The 20,506-nt window shown below is 33.8% G+C and overlaps 1 protein-coding gene across 1 annotated transcript in view; it reads left to right on the forward strand.

Annotated features, from left to right (window-relative positions):
* CSMD3 (CUB and Sushi multiple domains 3) overlaps positions 1 to 20,506 on the forward strand; it is a gene marked incomplete at both ends in the record, with an annotated part of 827,299 nt that overhangs the window by 380,034 nt on the left and 426,759 nt on the right. Inside the window, one exon of the mRNA XM_084229760.1 lies at positions 1,929 to 2,053. Coding sequence (XP_084085886.1) covers positions 1,929 to 2,053 — 125 coding nt within the window. The remainder of the gene's footprint in view (positions 1 to 1,928; positions 2,054 to 20,506) is intronic.

A 20,506-nucleotide genomic window follows, 5' to 3' on the forward strand; every position in this document is an offset into this window, starting at 1 on the left:
AATGAGAAGGAGAGCAGGAAGGGACCAGTGAACTACAGTGGTAGATTACTTGTGCTTTGGTGGTGAGTGGAGAAAAGGTGTGAAACTACACCTCTAAATCATAGAGTGTTGTAAATCAGTGTTATATTGATGAAACAAATGGAATTAAAAGTGAAAGTGTTGTTGGCCGATTTACTTAATGGGGGGGATGTGACATATAACACAACAAAAATGAGTCAGGATTGACTCCAGTATATCTGGCCTTCAACTATAAGTGTTCCTATTTATTGGATGGGGAAGTAAAATAGGGTAAAGAATTGAACATTAGGTAATCATATAAGACTGTTTAGATTGTAGGATATTTTGGTTTTATGGCTGTTTAATTCATTGAGCTGATAATCCATTGAGCTGGACACTTTGTTTTGTACACTTTTCTGAATGTTTTATATATAGAATAAAACTATTTTTTTTAAAGTGAGGGAAAAAAATACCTCCAGACTCTAATGCATAGACTCTAATGCCAAGAGCTTTTTCAAATGTTTAAAAGTGTAAATACCATGTTTAGCTCCTGATCTATACAAAACAGTCAGTGAACCAGATTTGGCCTGCAGGATATAGCTTGCCAACCCTTAACTAAACTAATTATTTTTTTTCTCTAATTAATAACCCCTGTAAACTTTCTTCTACAATGGCACAGAGATATCTTCTTAAAACATGAATGGGATCATATAATTTTCCTGTGTGACAGACTCAAGAACAAAACAGGAACAATTCAGGTGGGCAGTGAGGAAAGGAGAGCAATACAAACAGAAAACAGCAGGGCATATGCAGATACTGTTGGCTGCTATAGGGGCTGATGTTGTGGGCACTAGGATAGAGGTGAGGTAGAAAGGGTTGGTGGAACATCTGCTGAAAGATATTTATATACCATATTAAGTTAATTTGATGGTATTTATTTGTTGGTGAGTGATAAAAAGATTTTAAGAAGGAAAATACTTGATCAGTTTTTGTAATTTCATAGAAACATTTATTACTTTTAGCAATTGAGGTTTTTAAACAAGTGATAATTATAGTAACTTCGTTTTCAGTAGAAAGGAAAGTCCAGATTATACTAGCTTAAACATAAATGTTGGGTAAATTTCATATGAAATACAATCACCATACTTTCTTTTTTTTTTTTTAGATTTATTTATTTATTTATACAAGCACTGGGTACAGTCAGAAGAGCAGGGGAGGGTGAGAGAATTCACCAAAGCCAGAGTGGGGAACAGAGCAGGCAGACAGACGAAGTACACTGCTGAGGGGAGCAGCGGGCTGCAGGATAGGTCTGTCGCACCATGTGGGACCCTCGTCCGGTGGCCAGGAATCGAACTGGCGCTGCAGAGGCTGCGGGCAGCTTCGCAACCCAGCGCTCAATTGCTGCTCCACTGGGGAGGCCCCACAACAATCACCATACTTTCATAGCTCAAGACATGCGTGTATGTGTAGACCTGTGTATGTTTGTATACTCATATACCTATACACATACAGATATGAATGTAAAAATACATGTTCAAATAAATACACATATACATGCTTGTGAAGTAATGTATTAATTCAGGCTCTAGAATTCAAGCTCTAGGAATTTCACTTTTTGTTTCACTTTATCACCTAGTTAGGATGGGAAATTTAGTCCGTTATTACCCTTAGCTTCAATATTTACGAGGTACTTAAACTTGATGACACCTTTTCAAAAAAATATCATTATCTGATTGCTATTAACTAAAAGTATATTCATCTGTTTATGACTGTTGTTACATATTTGTACAAATATTTTTTGTTTTCCTAGTAGAAAGGTCCTTTTTAAAACTATTAATTTTTGTTTTATCTATTGAATATTGCCAGAAGTGGAAGATAATTATTATGTTATATGTTTCTAATCCTATTTTTAATTCTTTGTTCAATTTTAGTCTTGGCTCAACTGTGCAGTTCTCTTGTGATGAAGATTATGTCCTACAAGGTGCTAAGAGCATCACCTGTCAAAGGATAGCTGAAGTCTTTGCTGCTTGGAGTGATCACAGGCCTGTATGTAAAGGTAAAGAAAGGTCCTTAACATAAACATGTTCTGTTAACATATTTTAACAATTTAAACTTTGTTCCATTGAGTAAAATTTCAGTTAAATCCTTGAGATGCAATGCAGTCTTTAACAAAACATATAGTTCCTAACAACGCATGCCAAAAATCTGTAATACGGGAACTAATGTTTTAGTTTCTCAAGGAGTTCCCCGTCTACAAATCTTAAAATAATATATTGGAACATAGCATGTACTAGTGCAGCTCTGGTAACATTGCTGGACTTTTTTTCTTTTCATCACAAATGACTTTATAGACGTTAGTATAGATGAGAGGAATTTGTTGCTTTAACCACAATTCTACCTCCATTTGTATAATTTTCTGTTTTAATCACTATGTGCCCCATAACGGTGATGTTGGTCATGCTGTGGAGCACAGGTTCTATAGTTAGTTAACCTAAAACTAAGACAAATCAGCAAGTACTCTGGCTTTTGATAGTGTCAGCATTTACAGATAAGGTTTGCTTTTAATCACCTTTCTATGAATTAAATATTAAATATTTCCCTACAGATTAAATGGGACCCTTTATTCTTTTTTTTTTTTTAAAGATTTATTTATTTATTTATTCAAGATTGATTGATTGATTTATACAAGCACTGGGTACAGTCAGAAGCGCGGAGGGTGAGAGAATTCACCAGAGCCAGAGCGGGGAGCAGAGCAGGCAGAAGGACCGAAGTACACTGCTGAGGGGAGCAGCGGGCGGCAGGAGAGGTCTGCGCGCCATGTGGGACCCTCCTCCGGTGGCCGGGGAGCAGCCGGGGATCGAACCGGCGCTGCAGAGGCTGCGGGCAGCTTCGCAACCCAGTGCTCAACCACTGCGCCACCGGGGAGGCCCGGGACCCTTTATTCTTAAACATAATTAAGCTGTGTTGCAAAATGAATACCTCATTCTGGCCTACTGGCATTTTGATTGCTTATTTTCTATAGTTATTATTTTTAATAATAGTTTCTGTACATTTTTCTGGGTTTTGATACTTGAAATTCTGATTGCTCTTCTCCCTCAAGAAATACTTCCCCCAAGTTACCATACAATGTAAATTCCTATCAGATAGCATGAGGAATAGGAAGAGACAGATTTGAGAGATACTATGAAGGGATAGAGTATACTAAATATTTGATAACTGGCATGATAAGGAAGGAGAAAAGTGACAAGAAAGAGTTAAAGGTGATGTTCAGATCTATAAAACTGAAAGATTTTTATGTTGTTAGTAACTGTAAGAGTTATGTTGAGTTATGGTGGAAAATTGGGTTGTGTTGGAGTTAGGTTGGAGATTATCACAGTTAGTAAAACATGGTCTTAATGCACTATTTTTAATTTTTTTTTAATTTTATATATTTTACATCATTTTTCATTTTTGCACAGTGTATGCATTTTATCTTGGTTATAGTCCCCATACAATTCCCACCACTCTTGTTTTGATCCTACTCCCTTCGCCCCCTCCCCCAATAGTGTGTTTCCAGTTTACATGCAATTTACAGCAATATGGCTGGAGCTGGAAGGGATCATGCTCAGTGAAATAAGCCAGAAGGAAAAAGAAAAATACCGGATGGTCTCACTCATAGCAGGAATCTAGAAAACATAAATAGGGACCAGGAAAAAGACTAATTATACTAAAGTAAAAATTAAAATCATGCACTATTTTTTAAGCAACTTCTAATTGGCACACATTGTTCTAACCACTTCACATACTTCATATAGTTGTCTCACTTAATCCTCAAAAGAAACCACTGGAGGCATTAGTATTTCCATTTTATAAGTGAGGAATAAGGTAGAAAGAGATCCAATCATTCTCCCAAACTCAAATAACTCGCAAAATGACAAAATCCTTAAGGAAGAGTATTCACAACATGCAAGAGAAGCCAGATTTCAGAGTATTAAAGGAATAGAATATCACAAAATGGAAGTGACAGATATATTCTCCTCATTTGACAATGGCAACCCAGAATCAGAAGAAGAGAGTATGTAGATTTTTCTCATGTTCTAGTAAAAGTTTACTGGAAAGGCTAGATGCTTATTCATTAACTTTCTCATTTTCAAAAACTTGCAGTGCAGTATTACATGATGCAGTAGCTGAATGAATACATGAATAATGAAATAAGTTTGAGAAATTAATGTAAAATAGTTACAAGTTCTGAGCTTCCATTGTCACACATTGGTAAACAACTTTTAAGAATAGTTTATATATCAAATTTAAATATGACAGCTGTCAAGCAATTAGGGAAAACCTACCAGATTATAGGAAAGCCATTGTTTATGAAATACAAGTGTTTCAGTGGCATAACTAACAAAAATAAACTTCTTCCTGGTTTTAGGTTTGAAATATCTTGTATTGATCTTGTAAAGTGAATATTGAATAGTAAGTATCTGAGAGGTTACTTTCATAATGGTTAAAACAGTAAACTATGTATGGTTAATTTTTCTGCGATGTCTTCCATTCAGGGTGAATTATAAGGGCAATATAGTGAAAATCAGTGTTTGAAAATGGTGTGATCTTAAAATCTCACTTTTACATTAATTACATGTATGCAACTTTCGATGGCAAATACGTAGAGACATAAAAGGTGAATTCTAGAAAAGATTAATGTTAACATAGGACAAAATCTCACAAAAAAAGAAAAATTATAGGCAGATTATGGAATTTAAGGTCTATATAAAGTAAGATTGAGACTATAAACCATCTTAGTTCATTCAAGACATTTCTATATAAAGATTTTTTTTTAAAAGATTTATTTATTTATTTATACATGCACTGGGTACAGTCAGAAGTGCGGGAGGGTGAGAGAATTCACCAGAGCCAGAGCGGGGAGCAGAGTAGGCAGGACTGAAGTACACTGCTGAGAGGAGCAGCGGGCGGCAGGAGAGGTCTGCGCGCCATGTGGGACCCTTGTCCGGTGGCCAGGAATTGAACTGGTGCTGCAGAGGCTGCGGGCAGCTTCACAACCCAGAGCTCAACCACTGCGCCACCGGGGAGGCCCCCTCTATATAAAGATTGAATCATTTCTATTATGATTATAAATTGTTCAAAGGCAGAAAATAGGTTACATTATTTTATTTTATTATAAGCACTAATAACAAAGAACAGCTCTGCACTGACTTAAAGATCAATAAATATTTGTTGAATATGAATATATGTTTATTTTTCCTTCATTTCAAAGTAGTTTATACATGTATAAATTTATTCAACAGTCATCAGTCATTATCTGGGAAGTATAAATTTTGCATATTCAAGTTTCATATTTTGAGATTATTTCATATACATTTTACATCTTTTCTGTAGATATTAATCATTTATGCATATCTTATTTTGCTTATTGCATGCAAGGCATATATGTGTATGGTTTATAAGAACATTTTGCTATCAGAAATTACTGGCTGTGGTGCTGGAAACAGTAATGGAGAGAACATGCTGGAATAGTAATTGAAGTTTTAAAATGACTATCCACTATGAGTCTGAACAAAGAATAGTTTTCATGTCTCATGGGTGCTTGGACAGAATAAATATGCTTTTTTCCAGACAGCAACATAAATAGCAGTATCAGTGCACTGCACCTTTGAGAGGTTATTAATATAGCTGCTGTCTGTGTATTGCATGGTTGAACAATCAAGAAATGGTGATTTTTAAAGAGACTGAAATTTCACAAAACAGCAAATTATGAATTAAAAGAAAAAGAGTAATTCAGAAATTAATATTAATGGATTTTATACAAACTCAGACAATAATTTTTATTCCCTAAATGGGATCTGTATATGAAATATTTACTAGTTTACAGTTATGGAAACAATTATTATTTTGTTGGAAATGCAATAGATATCCAAAAGCCAGAGCTTATGCAAATAATCAGATTTATGCATTTGAATGATATCGAGAATGTTTATTTTAGACATCCATAATGTTCAAAGAAGCAGTATTTGTTTGAGTATTGATAATTTCGTAAGTAGGTAATACTTTAGTGAGTTAATGGTGATAAATAGGGCAAATTTTTTGACGAGTTTTGTTTTTATTATTTTGTATTAATTTACATGGTATAGACATACAACTAGGTATTTATTTTTTATTTTAAAGAGGTACAATACTCTGCAAAATTCAAATAAGGAAGATCATTTCCATGATTGGTCAGATGTTGAGATAGAAGTATCATATGGACAGAGATCAGCAATTATTTTGGATTTCAACAGAGGATGTTGGAAGGCATTCCAAATATAGAGAATACATCATGAGCATAAATTAAAAAGTGAATTGGCATATCTGGGGAATAAGTTGGGGAGAGTAGAAATTCCAGTTTGGTAAAAGATGTAACATAAGAAAGATTAGCGTTGTTATGTAACATCCTTTGAAATGTTTCTGGAAGTACTTTTAAACCTCTGTTTCAGTGTCACTATTCTGTAGCTTTAGTACTGTCTCATGACTTTTCATTTGGATGACAATTTATCATATACTGGCAGACTAATCTCATCAAAAGGTAAGTTTTATTATATACAAGAATATTATCAAAGATCAAGGAACCTTGTTTCTCAATCTCAAACTGTCAGCCAGTAAAAATAAAATAATCAAGAATATGAACTCTGAGTCAGATGATGTCAGTTCATATCTCTAATCCTCTAATTAATTAATTAACCACTTTATACCTATCAAATTTCTTATCTGTAAAAGTAGTGTTACAATATATTAATACTTGTGTGAACATAGAAGGATGTAATCCATATGAAGTCACTTAGTATATAAGGTGAAAGACAGTGAACACCAGTAGTGAGGGTGTGTTGCTGCTGTTGATAATTGTTAATGTGTCTGATTTCTAAAACGATCCATTATTTTTCTCCATCCAGTTGTTTCTTTAACTCATATTTTTGAAATCATATTGATTTGCCAGTCATTTACATAAATCTATATTTTGAGGAGTACAACTTCACATCTCCCTATGTGCACATGCCTCATTTACCCTCCATCAGAGCTTCAGAGCCAATCCCTTTTGTCTTCTCCCAAGCACCTCTCTGAACCAGTATATTTTTGAAAGAGCCTATGAATTATTCTTTTTTTTTTCCTGGCAATTTATAGTCTATAAATAAGTGAAAAGTTCTGGTAACTATATTTCACTTTCTACCTTATTTCATTTAACATAATCTCTTCAAGATCCATTTTTTTTTTACCAAAAGGTACTATTTCATATTTTTTAATAGCTGAATAATATTTCATTTAGCATAGATCCCAAACTTTCTTTATCCAGTTGTCTGTCAATGGGCATTTAGGCTGGTTCTATGACTTGGCATTAGTGAATAATGTTGCTATGAATCAAGAAATGCATAAATATTTTTGTATCAATGTTTTCATATTTTAGGTAAATGCCTAGAAGTATCAATATTATTGCTGTATTTTATGGTATTTCCATTTTTTAATTCTTGTAGGAATTTCCATTCTATTTTCCATAGAGAATGCACCAAATTACATTTTCACCAACAAATGCATTAGTATATCTTTTTCTTCACATCCTTATCAACATTTGTTGTTTCGAGTCTCTTATATAGAGGCCAGTCTTACAAGAGTGGCATGATTTCATTGTAGTTTTGATTTCCATTTCCCTTATAATAAGTGATGTTGAGTGATTCTCACATAGCAATAGGCCGTCTGTATGTTTTCCTTGGAGAAGTGTATATTTAATATTTTCCAGTTTTAGAAGTGAGGCAATACAACACCTCCATTTTTTTCCCTTTTTTTTTGGATTATTTTGGGCCTTTAGGGTCTTTTGTGATTCTATACAAATTTTATTATTGTTTTATTTCCTGAAAAGTGTTGTTGAAATTTTGAAAGGTATTGTACATTGCTTTTGGTAATATGGAAATTTTAACAATGTTACTTTCCAATCCATGAACATTTTATTTCTTTGTGTTTTATTTTTACAGTCTTTTATACAGTCTTATAGCTTTTGTTGTCTAGATCCTTTAGTTTCTTTGTTAAGTTTCTCCCCATGTATTTCATTTGTTTTGGTGTGATTTTAAATGGGGTTGCTTTCTAAATTTCTTTCTTCAAATCGTGTATCTATATATAAAAAACACGATATTTTTGTTAACTGATTTTGTATACTGCCACTTTTACTGTATTCATTAATTGTTTCTCATCACTTTTAGGTAGAGTATTTTGGATTGTCTATGTATATTGTCAAGTAATCTGTGAAAAGTGATAGTTTCACTTCTTCCTTTCCAATTTGTATCCCTCTGATGTGTTTTCTTGCCTAATAGCTCTGTCTAGGACTCAAATACTATGTTGAATGGGGGGAATGTTAACTTTCTGGTCTTTTTCCTGATATGCAGGATAGTGCTTTCAGTTTTTCATCATTAGGTATGATGTTGGCTATGATTTTATCCTATTATGGCCTTTACTACATTGAACTATGTCTCTCTTATTCCCATTTTATTGAGTTTTTTTTTAATAATAAATGTGTGTTGAAACTTACCAACTGCTTTTTCAACATCTGTTCAAATCATCATGTGATTTTATCTTTTTGTTGGTGTGGTAAATGGCATTGCTTGATTTGTGTATATAAGCCAACTTTACTCCCTGGAATGAATCCCACTAGTTCTGGGTGGATGATTCAGTTAATATGTTATCTTTTACCCTTACCCCCTTCTTTAACATTACACCCACTGTCTTCATCACACTAGCATTTATGTTATATTTGAAATAGCTCCTCATCATTTATGGGCAGTGAAATGAATTCTCCTTCAACTAAAACCACCTAAATAAAAACAAAATAGTCAACACTTCTAAAATGCTTGAATTTTCATTGGATCTACTTGTTGCCAAAAGGAAAACATTTATCAATTTAGTTTATCAGTCTCTTGCTTTTGATTAAAGAGAAAGGGCATAATAAGTTCAATTTCTTCATTTATATACAAAGTAAAAAAATGATTATACAGTTTACATGATAGATAATTTCTGGAAACTAAGAATTATTATCTCATTAACCAGCATTTATTAGTCTTTAAATATCTTATCATTTCAAAACACATTTTAAGTTCCTTTATTAATACATTATTCTTTTTTATAATGCTTATCCCAATGACCTTTATGTCCATAATTTTTTTCACATGATGGTTGCTAAAAAATATTTTGAATAAATATTGTGGAGAGACATAATCATAACAAAAGAGTTTAAGAAGGTAATAATATGCTGATTGTAACTGGAAAATGTTGTCCTGGTAGAAAGCTGCCTGTTTTGTAAAAGCAATTAGAAAATTTTGCCCAGGAGCAAACCATATCCTGCTGAAATTTATCAACCAAAAACACATATAGCAGGTGTTTTTCTGTGGTTGTTATTGACGCTTTCCTAGTTTCATGGAATAATGTTACAGATGAGATGATGCATAATAAGGATGATATTAGCAATTAATAGAGTGACATATGGTGAAGGAGATAGACAGATGGCCTAGACATTGACGTTTTCTTATATTTATGTCTCTTAATGGTCATTTTTCCCTAAAAACTATAGTTTGAAATGTGTTATATCATTTTGATAAGCAAATAAATATTACTGAGCTCTAGCAGTTAACATTTAATGATAACATGATATTTACATTTAATTTAATGGAGATTAATAATGATGAATTTATAAATAAATATATAAGTTATGATTACCTGAACATTACCTAATTTGATTTTTAATGGTGACCTTCCAACAAATGTTCAGAAATACAGTCTACAGAAATATGACCTTGCTCATCTTGCTTAACCTTTTCTGTGCTGCAGTTTGCTTACTTGTAAATTGATGTTAGTGTATGTACATGGATACTATGGACTTCTTCCAGCTGCGAATTTTAAATATTCTTAAATACAATTACTGTGTATGGCTTTGTGACCTTTACAGCATGTTAAGTTTACATTTAGTTAAATATCTGTATTAGTCCACTAAAGCAGCTGTAATAATAATACTATAAACTGAGTGGCTTTTCAATAATAAACATTTATAGCTCAAATCTGGAGAATGAGAATTTCAGTATCTTTTGGTGATGACTGGCTTCATTATTATAACTTATAGACTGTTATCTTTTGTGGCAGAAAGGGAGAAGTATTGTTGTGCACTCTTTTTTTATTAGACTAATAATCCATTCAAAAAGTTTGTGCCTGCATCACGTCATAATCTTCCAAATCATACCCCTCCTAATACCATCACATTAGGCATTATGATTCATCATATAAATTTGAGGGCATGGTATTGCACAGGTGTTCGGTGTACTGCAGTGCTGCTGTTTACCTTAGCAAGTACAGTGTTTGTCTTAGTTTCTGGCACAGAGCAGGCAATAATAATAATAAAAATAATGATTTTGATAATAATATCTGATGAACAATTGCTAGCAGTGTATTGTAGTTCTGGAGTGCATTGTTTTGGGAAACAGTATAGACATAGACAAATGTTGCTTTTATTTAGTGTCCAACCTGTAGTGATCAATTACCAAACTGTTTCAATATTATTTAGAGTCTATGGAACTTTCAAACATCACTTACTATTAGACTGTAATTTCATATTAAGATAAGGGATTATTTATGTTAATATATTTTCTTATTATTGTGTTCCTTAGAGAGTATTTATTTTAAACAGTGTGACTTTAATAAAATAAAGTTGATTATAATATGATCCTTGATTCTATTGTAACCTAAGAAATGTAGTTTTGAGAGTTAAATGGGTAATAAACATTTTAATATTTAAAATCAATTATAATTCTAGGAGAGTTGGGATAGAAACATTGAAATGATTTTAATTTTTAGCATATATAATTGTTAAATTTGAAAATTTCAAAATTAATGGTGTGAGAATTTGAAAAATGGTAAAATGGACTATGTAATAGCCAAAGCACAAACACCTAGAGAAATAAAATTATAGTCAAATAAACAATATATTTTAGTTATACCAAACAAGAAAGCAGTCCTAAAGTATGTTATCATTGCATCAGGATGAACAAATGCAAAACTAATGAAACCAGCAAATAAATTTGAATATTGGGGATAAACATTCCATATAGAAGGAAATTTCAATGAATTGTTAAAATGAAAACTGACTTTTGTTTACAGTAAATCTGAGAATCTCTAAAAATCCCTTGAATGTAGAAAACTGTATTTCTGTGTTTGGTGCTATTAGCACAAAGCATCTGAAAGAGTTGTGATGCCTTAGTAGCCTTTCCAGGAATTCCTATCTTAATGAAAGATGGTATATGTAAAGATAGTCAAGTGATGACTCCCTTACTTGACTTCTCCACAGTGCACTTCACCTTTATTTAAAAATAGTAACATAGCTAGCTCTAGGTAGGAGAGCTAGCAATTAAAGTGATTATAGTTTCATCTATTGGATATCTGACACTTAGTGTATGTACTCAAAATTTAATTGTACTATGCAAAGTGAAAGATACAAAGAAGGATGAAAAATGATGTAAACCTATGAAGTATCATTGCCAAACAGGAAGCAAAAGGCATAGTCAAAATATGCGCAGATATAACTGAGGAGGAGGAAATACATTTTTTTTGTCCCTGCTCTTATACCCCTTTGAACTTTCTCCTCTCCTTTACCTTAGAAGTCTTACTTCATTTTTAGTGTCTACTAGTTCATGTAACTATTTCGCTTTGTTGAATTGTCTACTATGTAGGTGTTGAATATTTGTCTTTGTCATTCTGATTTATTTATTGCACACAGTTCACCTGAACTCCTACCATTTTGCCATAAAAAAATTTCGGTCTTTCCTTATATACCACATCTTCGTGTCTCATTCCTTTGTCAGTAGACACTTAGGTTGCTTCATGTCCTAGCCATTGTAAATAATGCTGCAGTAAACATAGTGGAGGTTATAGTTTTTGAGTTTATGGTTTTATGTTTTTTGGATAGAATGAGATTGCTTTGTCATATGGTATTTCCTTTTTTAATTTTCTAGGGTAAATCCAGATTACTCTCCAAAATGGCTATAAATGGGTTTACATTCTGATCAAGAGTATAATAGAGTTCTAGAGTTCTTCCTTTTATTTTTGTGCATCCTCTACAGCACTTTTTGTTGAGGTTCTTTTTATTTATTTATTTATTTGTTTGTTTGTTTATTTATTTATTTATTTTTGTGGGATCCCTTGCCGGCAGCCAGGCAACGAACTGGTGCTGCAGATGCTGAGGGCAGTCTCCTAGCCCAGCGCTCAACCGCTGCCCCACCAGGGGAGTCCCTGAGGTTCCTTTTAATATGCACTATTTTCATAGGTGAGAGGTAATATATTATTATGATGTTGACCTGCATTTCCCTTATTAAAAACGATGTTGACCATTTTTGCACATATCTATTAGTTGCTGAGATAGCCTTTTGGGTGAAAATTTGTCATGATATGCTGTCCATTTATTAATTGGGTCATTGAATATTTTATTATTCATCTTGGTCCTTGTCTTTTGCATAGCATGTGACTATTTTCTCCCATTTAGTAGGATATTTTTTTAATCTCCTTATTCTTTATTTTGCTGTGTAAAATATGTTGCTTTTAAATTTGATGTAATCTGAATTGTTTATTTTTGCTTTTCCCCCCTTTCCTTGGGGGTCGAATATCCAGAACATCTGTCATCGATATCATGAAAATTATCTCCAAAGATTTCTCTATTTCTTTCAGTGTTGTAGGACTTATATCTTAGTTTTTAATGCATGTACTTTTACTTTTGTGTAAAAAGTAAAAAGCTTACTTTATGTATGGAATTAGAGAATGATCCTACTTTATTCTTTTACATTTAGCTCTTAAGTTTTTTTAAATATATATATTTATATATATGTGGATGTATTTGGGGCTTTTGATTCTGTTCTGTTGACCTATATATCTGTTTTTATTTCAATACCATATTTGAAATTATTATTGTTTTATAGTATATTTTATTTTATTATTTTTTAAAGATTTATTTATTTATGCATACAAGAGCTGGGTACAGACCAGAGGAGTGGGTGGTGAGAGGGTTCACCAGAGACAGAGTGGGGAGCAGAACAGGCACATCTACTGAAATACACTGCTGAGGGGAGCAGCGGGCGAGACAGGAGAGGTCTGCTTTGCCATATGGGTTGCTCCCTGGCCGGCTGGGGATTGAAATTGCGCTACAGAGGCTGTGGATTGCTTCATTGTACGGTGCTTAAAAAACCCTTGAACCACCAGGAGGCCCACTTTATAGTACATCAAGTAAAGTGATGCCTCATTTTTTTTTCCTTTTTTTTCTTCAGGATTGCTTTAGCATTTTATGGTTCCATATAAATTTTACCATTTTTGATTAGTTTCTTTGAACATTATTTTTTGAATTTTAATGGACTTATGTTATATTTGTATATTGCTTCTGTTAGAATGGTCAATTTGACCATATTGATTTTCCCGTTCATGAACACAGGATGTCTTTTCTTTATTTATGCATACAGGAACTGGAGTACAGTCCAGAGGTACAGGGGGTGAGAGGATTCACCAGAGGCAGAGTGGGGAACAGAACAGGCAGTCTGACTGAAATACACTGCTGAAGGGAACAGCATGCGAGACAGGAGAGGTCTGCTGCGCCAGTTGGGTAGCTCCCTGGCTGGCTGGCCTAGGGATAGAACTGGTACTACAGAGGCTGCAGATAGCTTCACAGTGCTGTGCTTAACCCCTTGTGCCACCAGGGAGGCCCAATGAGCAAGGGATGTCTTTCTATGCCCTCTGTCATGATATGTATCCTTTAGTAAGTCTTGTAGTTTTCATTGTGTAAGACACTTACCTTCTTGATTAGGTTAATTCCTCAATGTTTGATTATTTTTGATGTGATTATGGATAGAGTTATCTCAATGCCTTTTCCTTCTCATTGATTATTTTTAAATAAAAATGCAAAAGATTTTTACATTGATTTTATAACATGCCACTTTTCTATATTCCTATATAGTGTGTTGTTGTTGTTGTTGGGTATTTGGGTTTTATTAATTATAGATCATATTGTCTGTAAATAATGACAGCTTCACTTCTTTTCCAATCTGGATTCCTGATATTTACTGTTGTTTGCTTGCTCCAACTACAACCTCTAATAACAAATTAAACAGAAATGATGACATTGGTCATCCTTGTCTTGTTCCTGACCTTAACAGGACAAATTTCAATTTTCACTATTTATTTATTTATTTATTTATTTATTTATGTATTAAGGTTTATTTATTTATTTATACAAGCACTGGGTACAGTCAGAAGCGCAGGAGGGTGAGAGAATTCACCAGAGCCAGAGCAGGGAGCAGAGCGGAAGTACACTGCTGAGGGGACCAGCAGGCGGCAGGAGAGGTCTGTTCGTCATGTGGGACCCTCCTCCTGTGGCCGGGGAGCAGCCGGGGATCGAACTGGCACTGCAGAGGCTGCAGGCAGCTTCGCAACCCAGAGCTCAACCGCTGCACCACCGGGGAGGCCCAATTTTCACTATTTAGTAGTATATTGTCTGTAGGTTTGTGATGGGAAATTTATTAATATTGGGGCCTCCCCTGGTGGCACAGCGGTTGAGTGCTGGGCTGCGAAGCTGCCTGCAGCCTCTGCAGTGCCAGTTCGATCCCAGGCTGCTGGCCAGGGTCCCACATGGTGTGCAGACCTCTCCTGCCATGCCCGCTGCTCCCCTCAGCAGTGTATTTTGTCAGTCTACCTGTTCTGCTCCCCGCTCTGGCTCTGGTGAATCCTCTCACCCTCCTTTGCTTCTGACTATAGCCAGTGCTTATATAAAAATAAACAAATAAATCTTTAAAACAATTAATATTGAAATTAAAATTATTTGATATTTAAAAATCATGATTTTTACCCTTGAATTTATCATATTTTGATATACTTTTCCTTCTAGTATGATATGGACTGTGTTCTATTTTTAGCTAGTCTTACAGTAATTTTTTTGTATATAGCTATATAATATCAGCATAACCAACAACTAGCAATGCCTGGAATAGAGTAGACATGCTCACAAATACTTGAATAAATGAATACTTTACTTTCCACTCTTCTGGGCCCAGTGTAAGAAGCAAAGAATGAACTGAACAAATCTAGCCTTTGAGGGATTTGCACTCTCATTGAAAACACAATAAAACATCCAGAAACTATCCCTAAAGCAACAGGCGCATGGATTACAGGCAATATTTAAGGCTTAAAGACAATTCAAAACAAAAGAAAGGCAGAAGACAAAGATAATAAAATTAACCTTTGGGAAATAAGTTCATTGATCACAAAATGATGTTTATTCACTTTATATCTAAGTTGAGTGTTGTTACATATTTCTTTTGTTTAGAAATCATTTATTTATTGAACAGCATTTACCTTCTAATGACATTTATTAAATTAATGAAGTAAAATTTAAATAAAATATATTTCCTCAAGAAGATCAGTGATCCGCTTTATGGGGTGATGGTTGAGTAAATTGGAAGATTACATTTTTAGGATACAAAGACTATGAAAGATATGAAATATATTAAATAGAGGGGATGGAATTGCCCTTGTGCAGGAACAAATACACCTTTTTTGAGGAAGACTACTAGAAACAAAACAATGAATATATAGAAAATTACAGTTGGGAACAAAAGAGTCCATCATTGTTTTTCCTCCGCTCATTTTCCCCGCTATTAAGTAGGTTAGGTTATCTAAGGAGAGAAAGAAATTCAGACATTCTTTGATGAAGTAAAATGAAACTGAAGATGAAATGAATAGTAATAGGACTCTAGGGGAAGTCACCAAGCAGTCAGCCTCTGAGAAACAAGAACATACCCTGTGGGTTATATTTAATGTGGGCATCATTCTGGAGTACACTTAAAATCCTCTGGGGAGCTTTTAAAATAAAAGTCCACGGCCCAGGTCCCAACCTATACCAATTAAATCAAAGTCTCTGGATGATAATTCAGTTAGTACACCCCTCTCTGAGATAGTCAGATGATTATTGTATTGAGGTTTCAAAAAACAACTTGAAATCATGTTTTGTTTTGTTTTTCTTTTTCCCTTAGGGAGTCTCTCCCTCACCTCATTCCCAAGGAGTAATGTACTCACTGGCAGGCTGGTTGGAACATTTAGTTACATTTATCATATTCCTGTTCTACAGAGTGGCTAAGTGGAAGTTTGATACATTTAGGTCACCCAGCTGAAGCATCAACTCACCTCTTCTTCCTGGACACATCCATATACATAGAGCAATATAAATTTGCATGTTAAATGTAAACTATGGACTCATTTTCATACTTATCATGTATTACCAGCTGGAAATGGTACTGATTTACTTTTGAGATAAGTATTTCTTGGGAAGAAATGAAATAGGGTCACAACTGAATGAGCTGCATTTCATTTTCACTCATGCTGTCCTTTTTAACCACCTCTAGCTTATGTATTCTGAGGAAATGCAAGAAGGCAAATATAGGGTTGCATATGGAAAAAAATTTAAGAAGGAAAATAACTATATGTGACTTTATGAAACAGATTATTTAAAGTTTGTGCCAAGATTTCTCTCTTTTTTGGATGTAACATTCATTTTGCAACATTGTATATGATTCACAGGTATAGGATCATGCTTTTTCCTATATAGGTTACCACACTGCACCCACCACTAAGGCACACATAGCATATTAGTTTCATAATTTCCTGTTGTCTGTTGAAACTCCAGTCTGTATAGCATTTGCTTTATGGGCTTGCCATTTTAACCACCTTATTTTAAAAATGCAAATACTTATTTCAAATTTCACATTTTTATTATGTACTTAAGATCAATATTTATGACTGATGTCTTTGCTGAGAACTATTTCATTAGAAAATTTTCAGTTTTGACATAAGGTGAAAGAGACATCTTGTATGAGTTATATATTCTTCACCTATTTTAATAAAAGTCCATCATCATTTTCTTGGCTTTGCATAAGTTACTGTTTCAAATTTGAAGAATAAATATATATCCATGTTTAAGATGAGTGATAATGAAAGTAAATAGTAATATTGCTTCTCTTTTTTTTTTAAAGATTTATTTATTTATTTAGGCAAGCACTGGGTACAGTCAGAAGCGCGGGAGGGTGAGAGGATTCACCAGAGCCAGAGTGGGGAGCAGAGCAGGCAGAAGGACCGAAGTCCACTGCTGAGGGGAGCAGCGGGCGGCAGAAGAGGTCTGCGTACCATGTGGGACCCTCCTTGGGTGGCTGGGGAGCAGCCGGGGATCGAACCGGCGCCACAGAGGCCTCAGGCAGCTTCGCAACCCAGCGCTCAACCACTGCGCCACCGGGGAGGCCCCAAACACATTTCATATCTCCGTGGATATTTCTAATAGAACAGAGAGCCAACAAAAATCTTTAGATATAAAACCATAAAGCAAAATAAAAGAAGGAATTTTTTATTGCTTTTCTAAATATATATTCCCAGGGATAAAAGGCTTTACCTTTGTAGGTAAACGTAAAATGTATGGGCTAGATTTTTTTCTTTCTTTTAATAAAATTTTCATTCATTTACTATTGTTTTATAGTACTATGTAAGAAAGGCTATAAAGAATGTATTTTGAAAAGTTTCTTTTATCATCATTTACATTTATTTTGTTCTTTTTCTCATAAAGTCTATTTTCAAATTATTTCAAATATGGCATATTATATTTTTCCTATTAGTTCAGAGTATTTTTTTTAAATAGAATATCATAAAAAACATGTTTTTGCAAAATATATGCTTTTCAGAAAATAACTCCAGTTTTCTTATAATAACCATGAATATATTGATTAAATTAGAGTACTGTTCTGAATTATGAACCGCAAAGTCCACATTAGATATTTTTACATGCTTTTTAGTTTTTCTTCTAGCAAGGACAAAGGCATGTCTATTGTGAATATTTTTTTTTCCCCAAGTAAGGTAAAACTGCTGAGTAAAGTTAAAATCTGGGGGATATATGATTACCTTATTTTATAAATATAATAACTAAGAAAGAAAATAAGAGGCATTGTCAGACACTATCTAGATTTTAAAATCAATTTTAAACAAATTAAAAAGAAGGATATTGAAATGCACCTACCAATTTACTTATAAAGATATTACAGCTTAGCAGTACTTTTGATGCTAAAGACTAGAGTCAAAAAGAACTTACACAGAGGACATCTAACATAGAGACTTGACTGAAGAACTTTGATTTTTAAAAGACAAGCAAATGCTAAGTGGATAGACACAAGACCTTTATTTGAAATAAAATATGTAATAAAATATTTTAAATTGTGGATTAGTATATACATTAAATGAAGTGGAATGTCTAAGAACAATGTTATAAATTTATGTAGAATACATAATATATAATATGATAAAATGAATTTATAGTAATTTATATTATATCAATAATATATGGAATCATTATATTGTTGAGGCTAGCATTTCCTAAAATTATTTAAGAATATTAATAAGTGCATTAATTAAAAGCTATTCAGATAAATGCATGATTTGTTATTTTAACAACACAACTTTTCAAAATTTCTGATACTTTCATCTTTATTTACTGTCAAAAGTAGAAATGCTACTTGTTACATAGCTACAAGTATTGCTAATCTAGGCTACACATTTCTGAAAATGCTTGTTTGAGCAGTGTTACTGCAATCATTTTCTTTTCTTTTTTTAAAGATTTATTCATTTATTTATTTATTTATTTATTTATTTATTTATTTATTTATTTATTTATTTATACAAGAACTGGGGTATAGGCCAGATGTGCGGGAGGGTTAGAGGACTCACCAGAGACAGAGCGGGGAACAGAACAGGCAGACTGACAAAATACACTGCTGAGGGGAGCAGTGGGCATGACAGGAGAGGTCTGCAGTGCCATGTGGGACCCTTCCAGGCCAGTTGGGATGGAACTGGTGCTGCAGAGGCTGTGGACAGCTTCATAGCAGGACATTCTACTGCCTGTGCCACCAGGGGAGGCCCACTACAATCATTTTCTAACTATTCTCACTTCTTGTTTTTTCGTATCTATCATATTTATCTTCTTCACATATCTCACATCTCTCCTTTTCATATATCACAACTAAAATTATTAAAAATACCGTCAAAATGCTGCTGCATTCTGCATACAATTTATTGGTTTATTATTCAAGTCAAAATTCCTTAACCTGGCATTTTTCTTCTGTAAAGAGAAAAGTAACCACTAGAGCACTAATCTCTTACAGAATTCTTCACAGGTAACATAAAAATTGGGTTTAAGAACTGCTATGAATAATTAAAACAGAAATGCTTACTATTTGATAAATTTTACTAATGAAAACTCAACAGAAATATAGTGCCATAAGGTAGCTTAGCATAATTATATCATTGGCAGGAAAATTTAGTTCTTCAAGCATAAGAAGGATGTTTTTTAAGTCATTCCATGAATATCACCATCTTCAAGCACTAAGATATATCTGACTAGTATCCTTTGTCTTGTTAGTTTTTATGAGGCACTGTAAATTTATGAAGTTATTTAACATTGCAACTTGCTTAAATTTTTATTGTATTGCGATTTGCACAAAGTAGAAAGGGGAAGATAAATTATAAAAATATTTTTATGGATAATAATTTAGTTAGCACATGCAAGGTCAGTTGTTGATACCTATTTGTAAAGGAAACCCTCAACAAAACTCATTTTGTTGTTTGTGAATAGATCATTAAAAATAGGACCTCAATATCTGTTGTTCAGAATTGGGAAAATCATATGCATCCTGCTCTCCTCTCTGGAATATTACGAATGTTAAAGACCATTATAGGGCCTCCCTGGTGGTGCAGCGGTTGAGCGCAGGGTTGCGAAGCTGCCCGCAGCCTCTGCAGCGCCGGTTCGATCCCCGGCTGTTCCCCGGCCACCGGAGGAGGGTCCCACATGGTGCGCAGACCTCTCCTGCCGCCCGCTGCTCCCCTCAGCAGTGTACTTTGGTCCTTCTGCCTGCTTTGCTCCCCGCTCTGGCTCTGGTGAATTCTCTGACCCTCCTGCGCTTCTGACTGTACCCAGTGTTTGTATAAATAAATAAATAAATAAAAATCTTTAAAAAAAAAAAAAAGACCATTATATACTTATATTTTAAATGTAAATGACTTCTTATAAATAATGTAAATAGTATAAATATACATAATAAGATAATATAGCATCCCTTAGCTCTTAGAAATCCTGAAGAATAATGCATTAACTCAGTGTCTTTTTTTATGCATTATCTTTTCCACCCTCTTCTTCCAAAGCCCTCTTCCCAAAATAAATACATTCACTAAGTTAACAACAGATAGAAAAACAAGATGTACAACTCAGGTATTATCCTTCAGCAGTTACCTATTAATAAGCATCTACAAATGTGGTATTTTAATGCAAATTAATTTTCCAGACTTTGATAAATGCTTTGTAATATGGAAATTGATAAAAGTTTGAAGATGAACTAGATTTCAAAAAATTGAGTGTAGAAATTCTAGATATTTTGGAAATTTGAGTACCATCTTG

Source organism: Talpa europaea (genome assembly GCF_964194135.1).
Source record: "Talpa europaea genome assembly, chromosome: 3".
NCBI classification, from domain to species: Eukaryota; Metazoa; Chordata; class Mammalia; order Eulipotyphla; family Talpidae; genus Talpa; species Talpa europaea.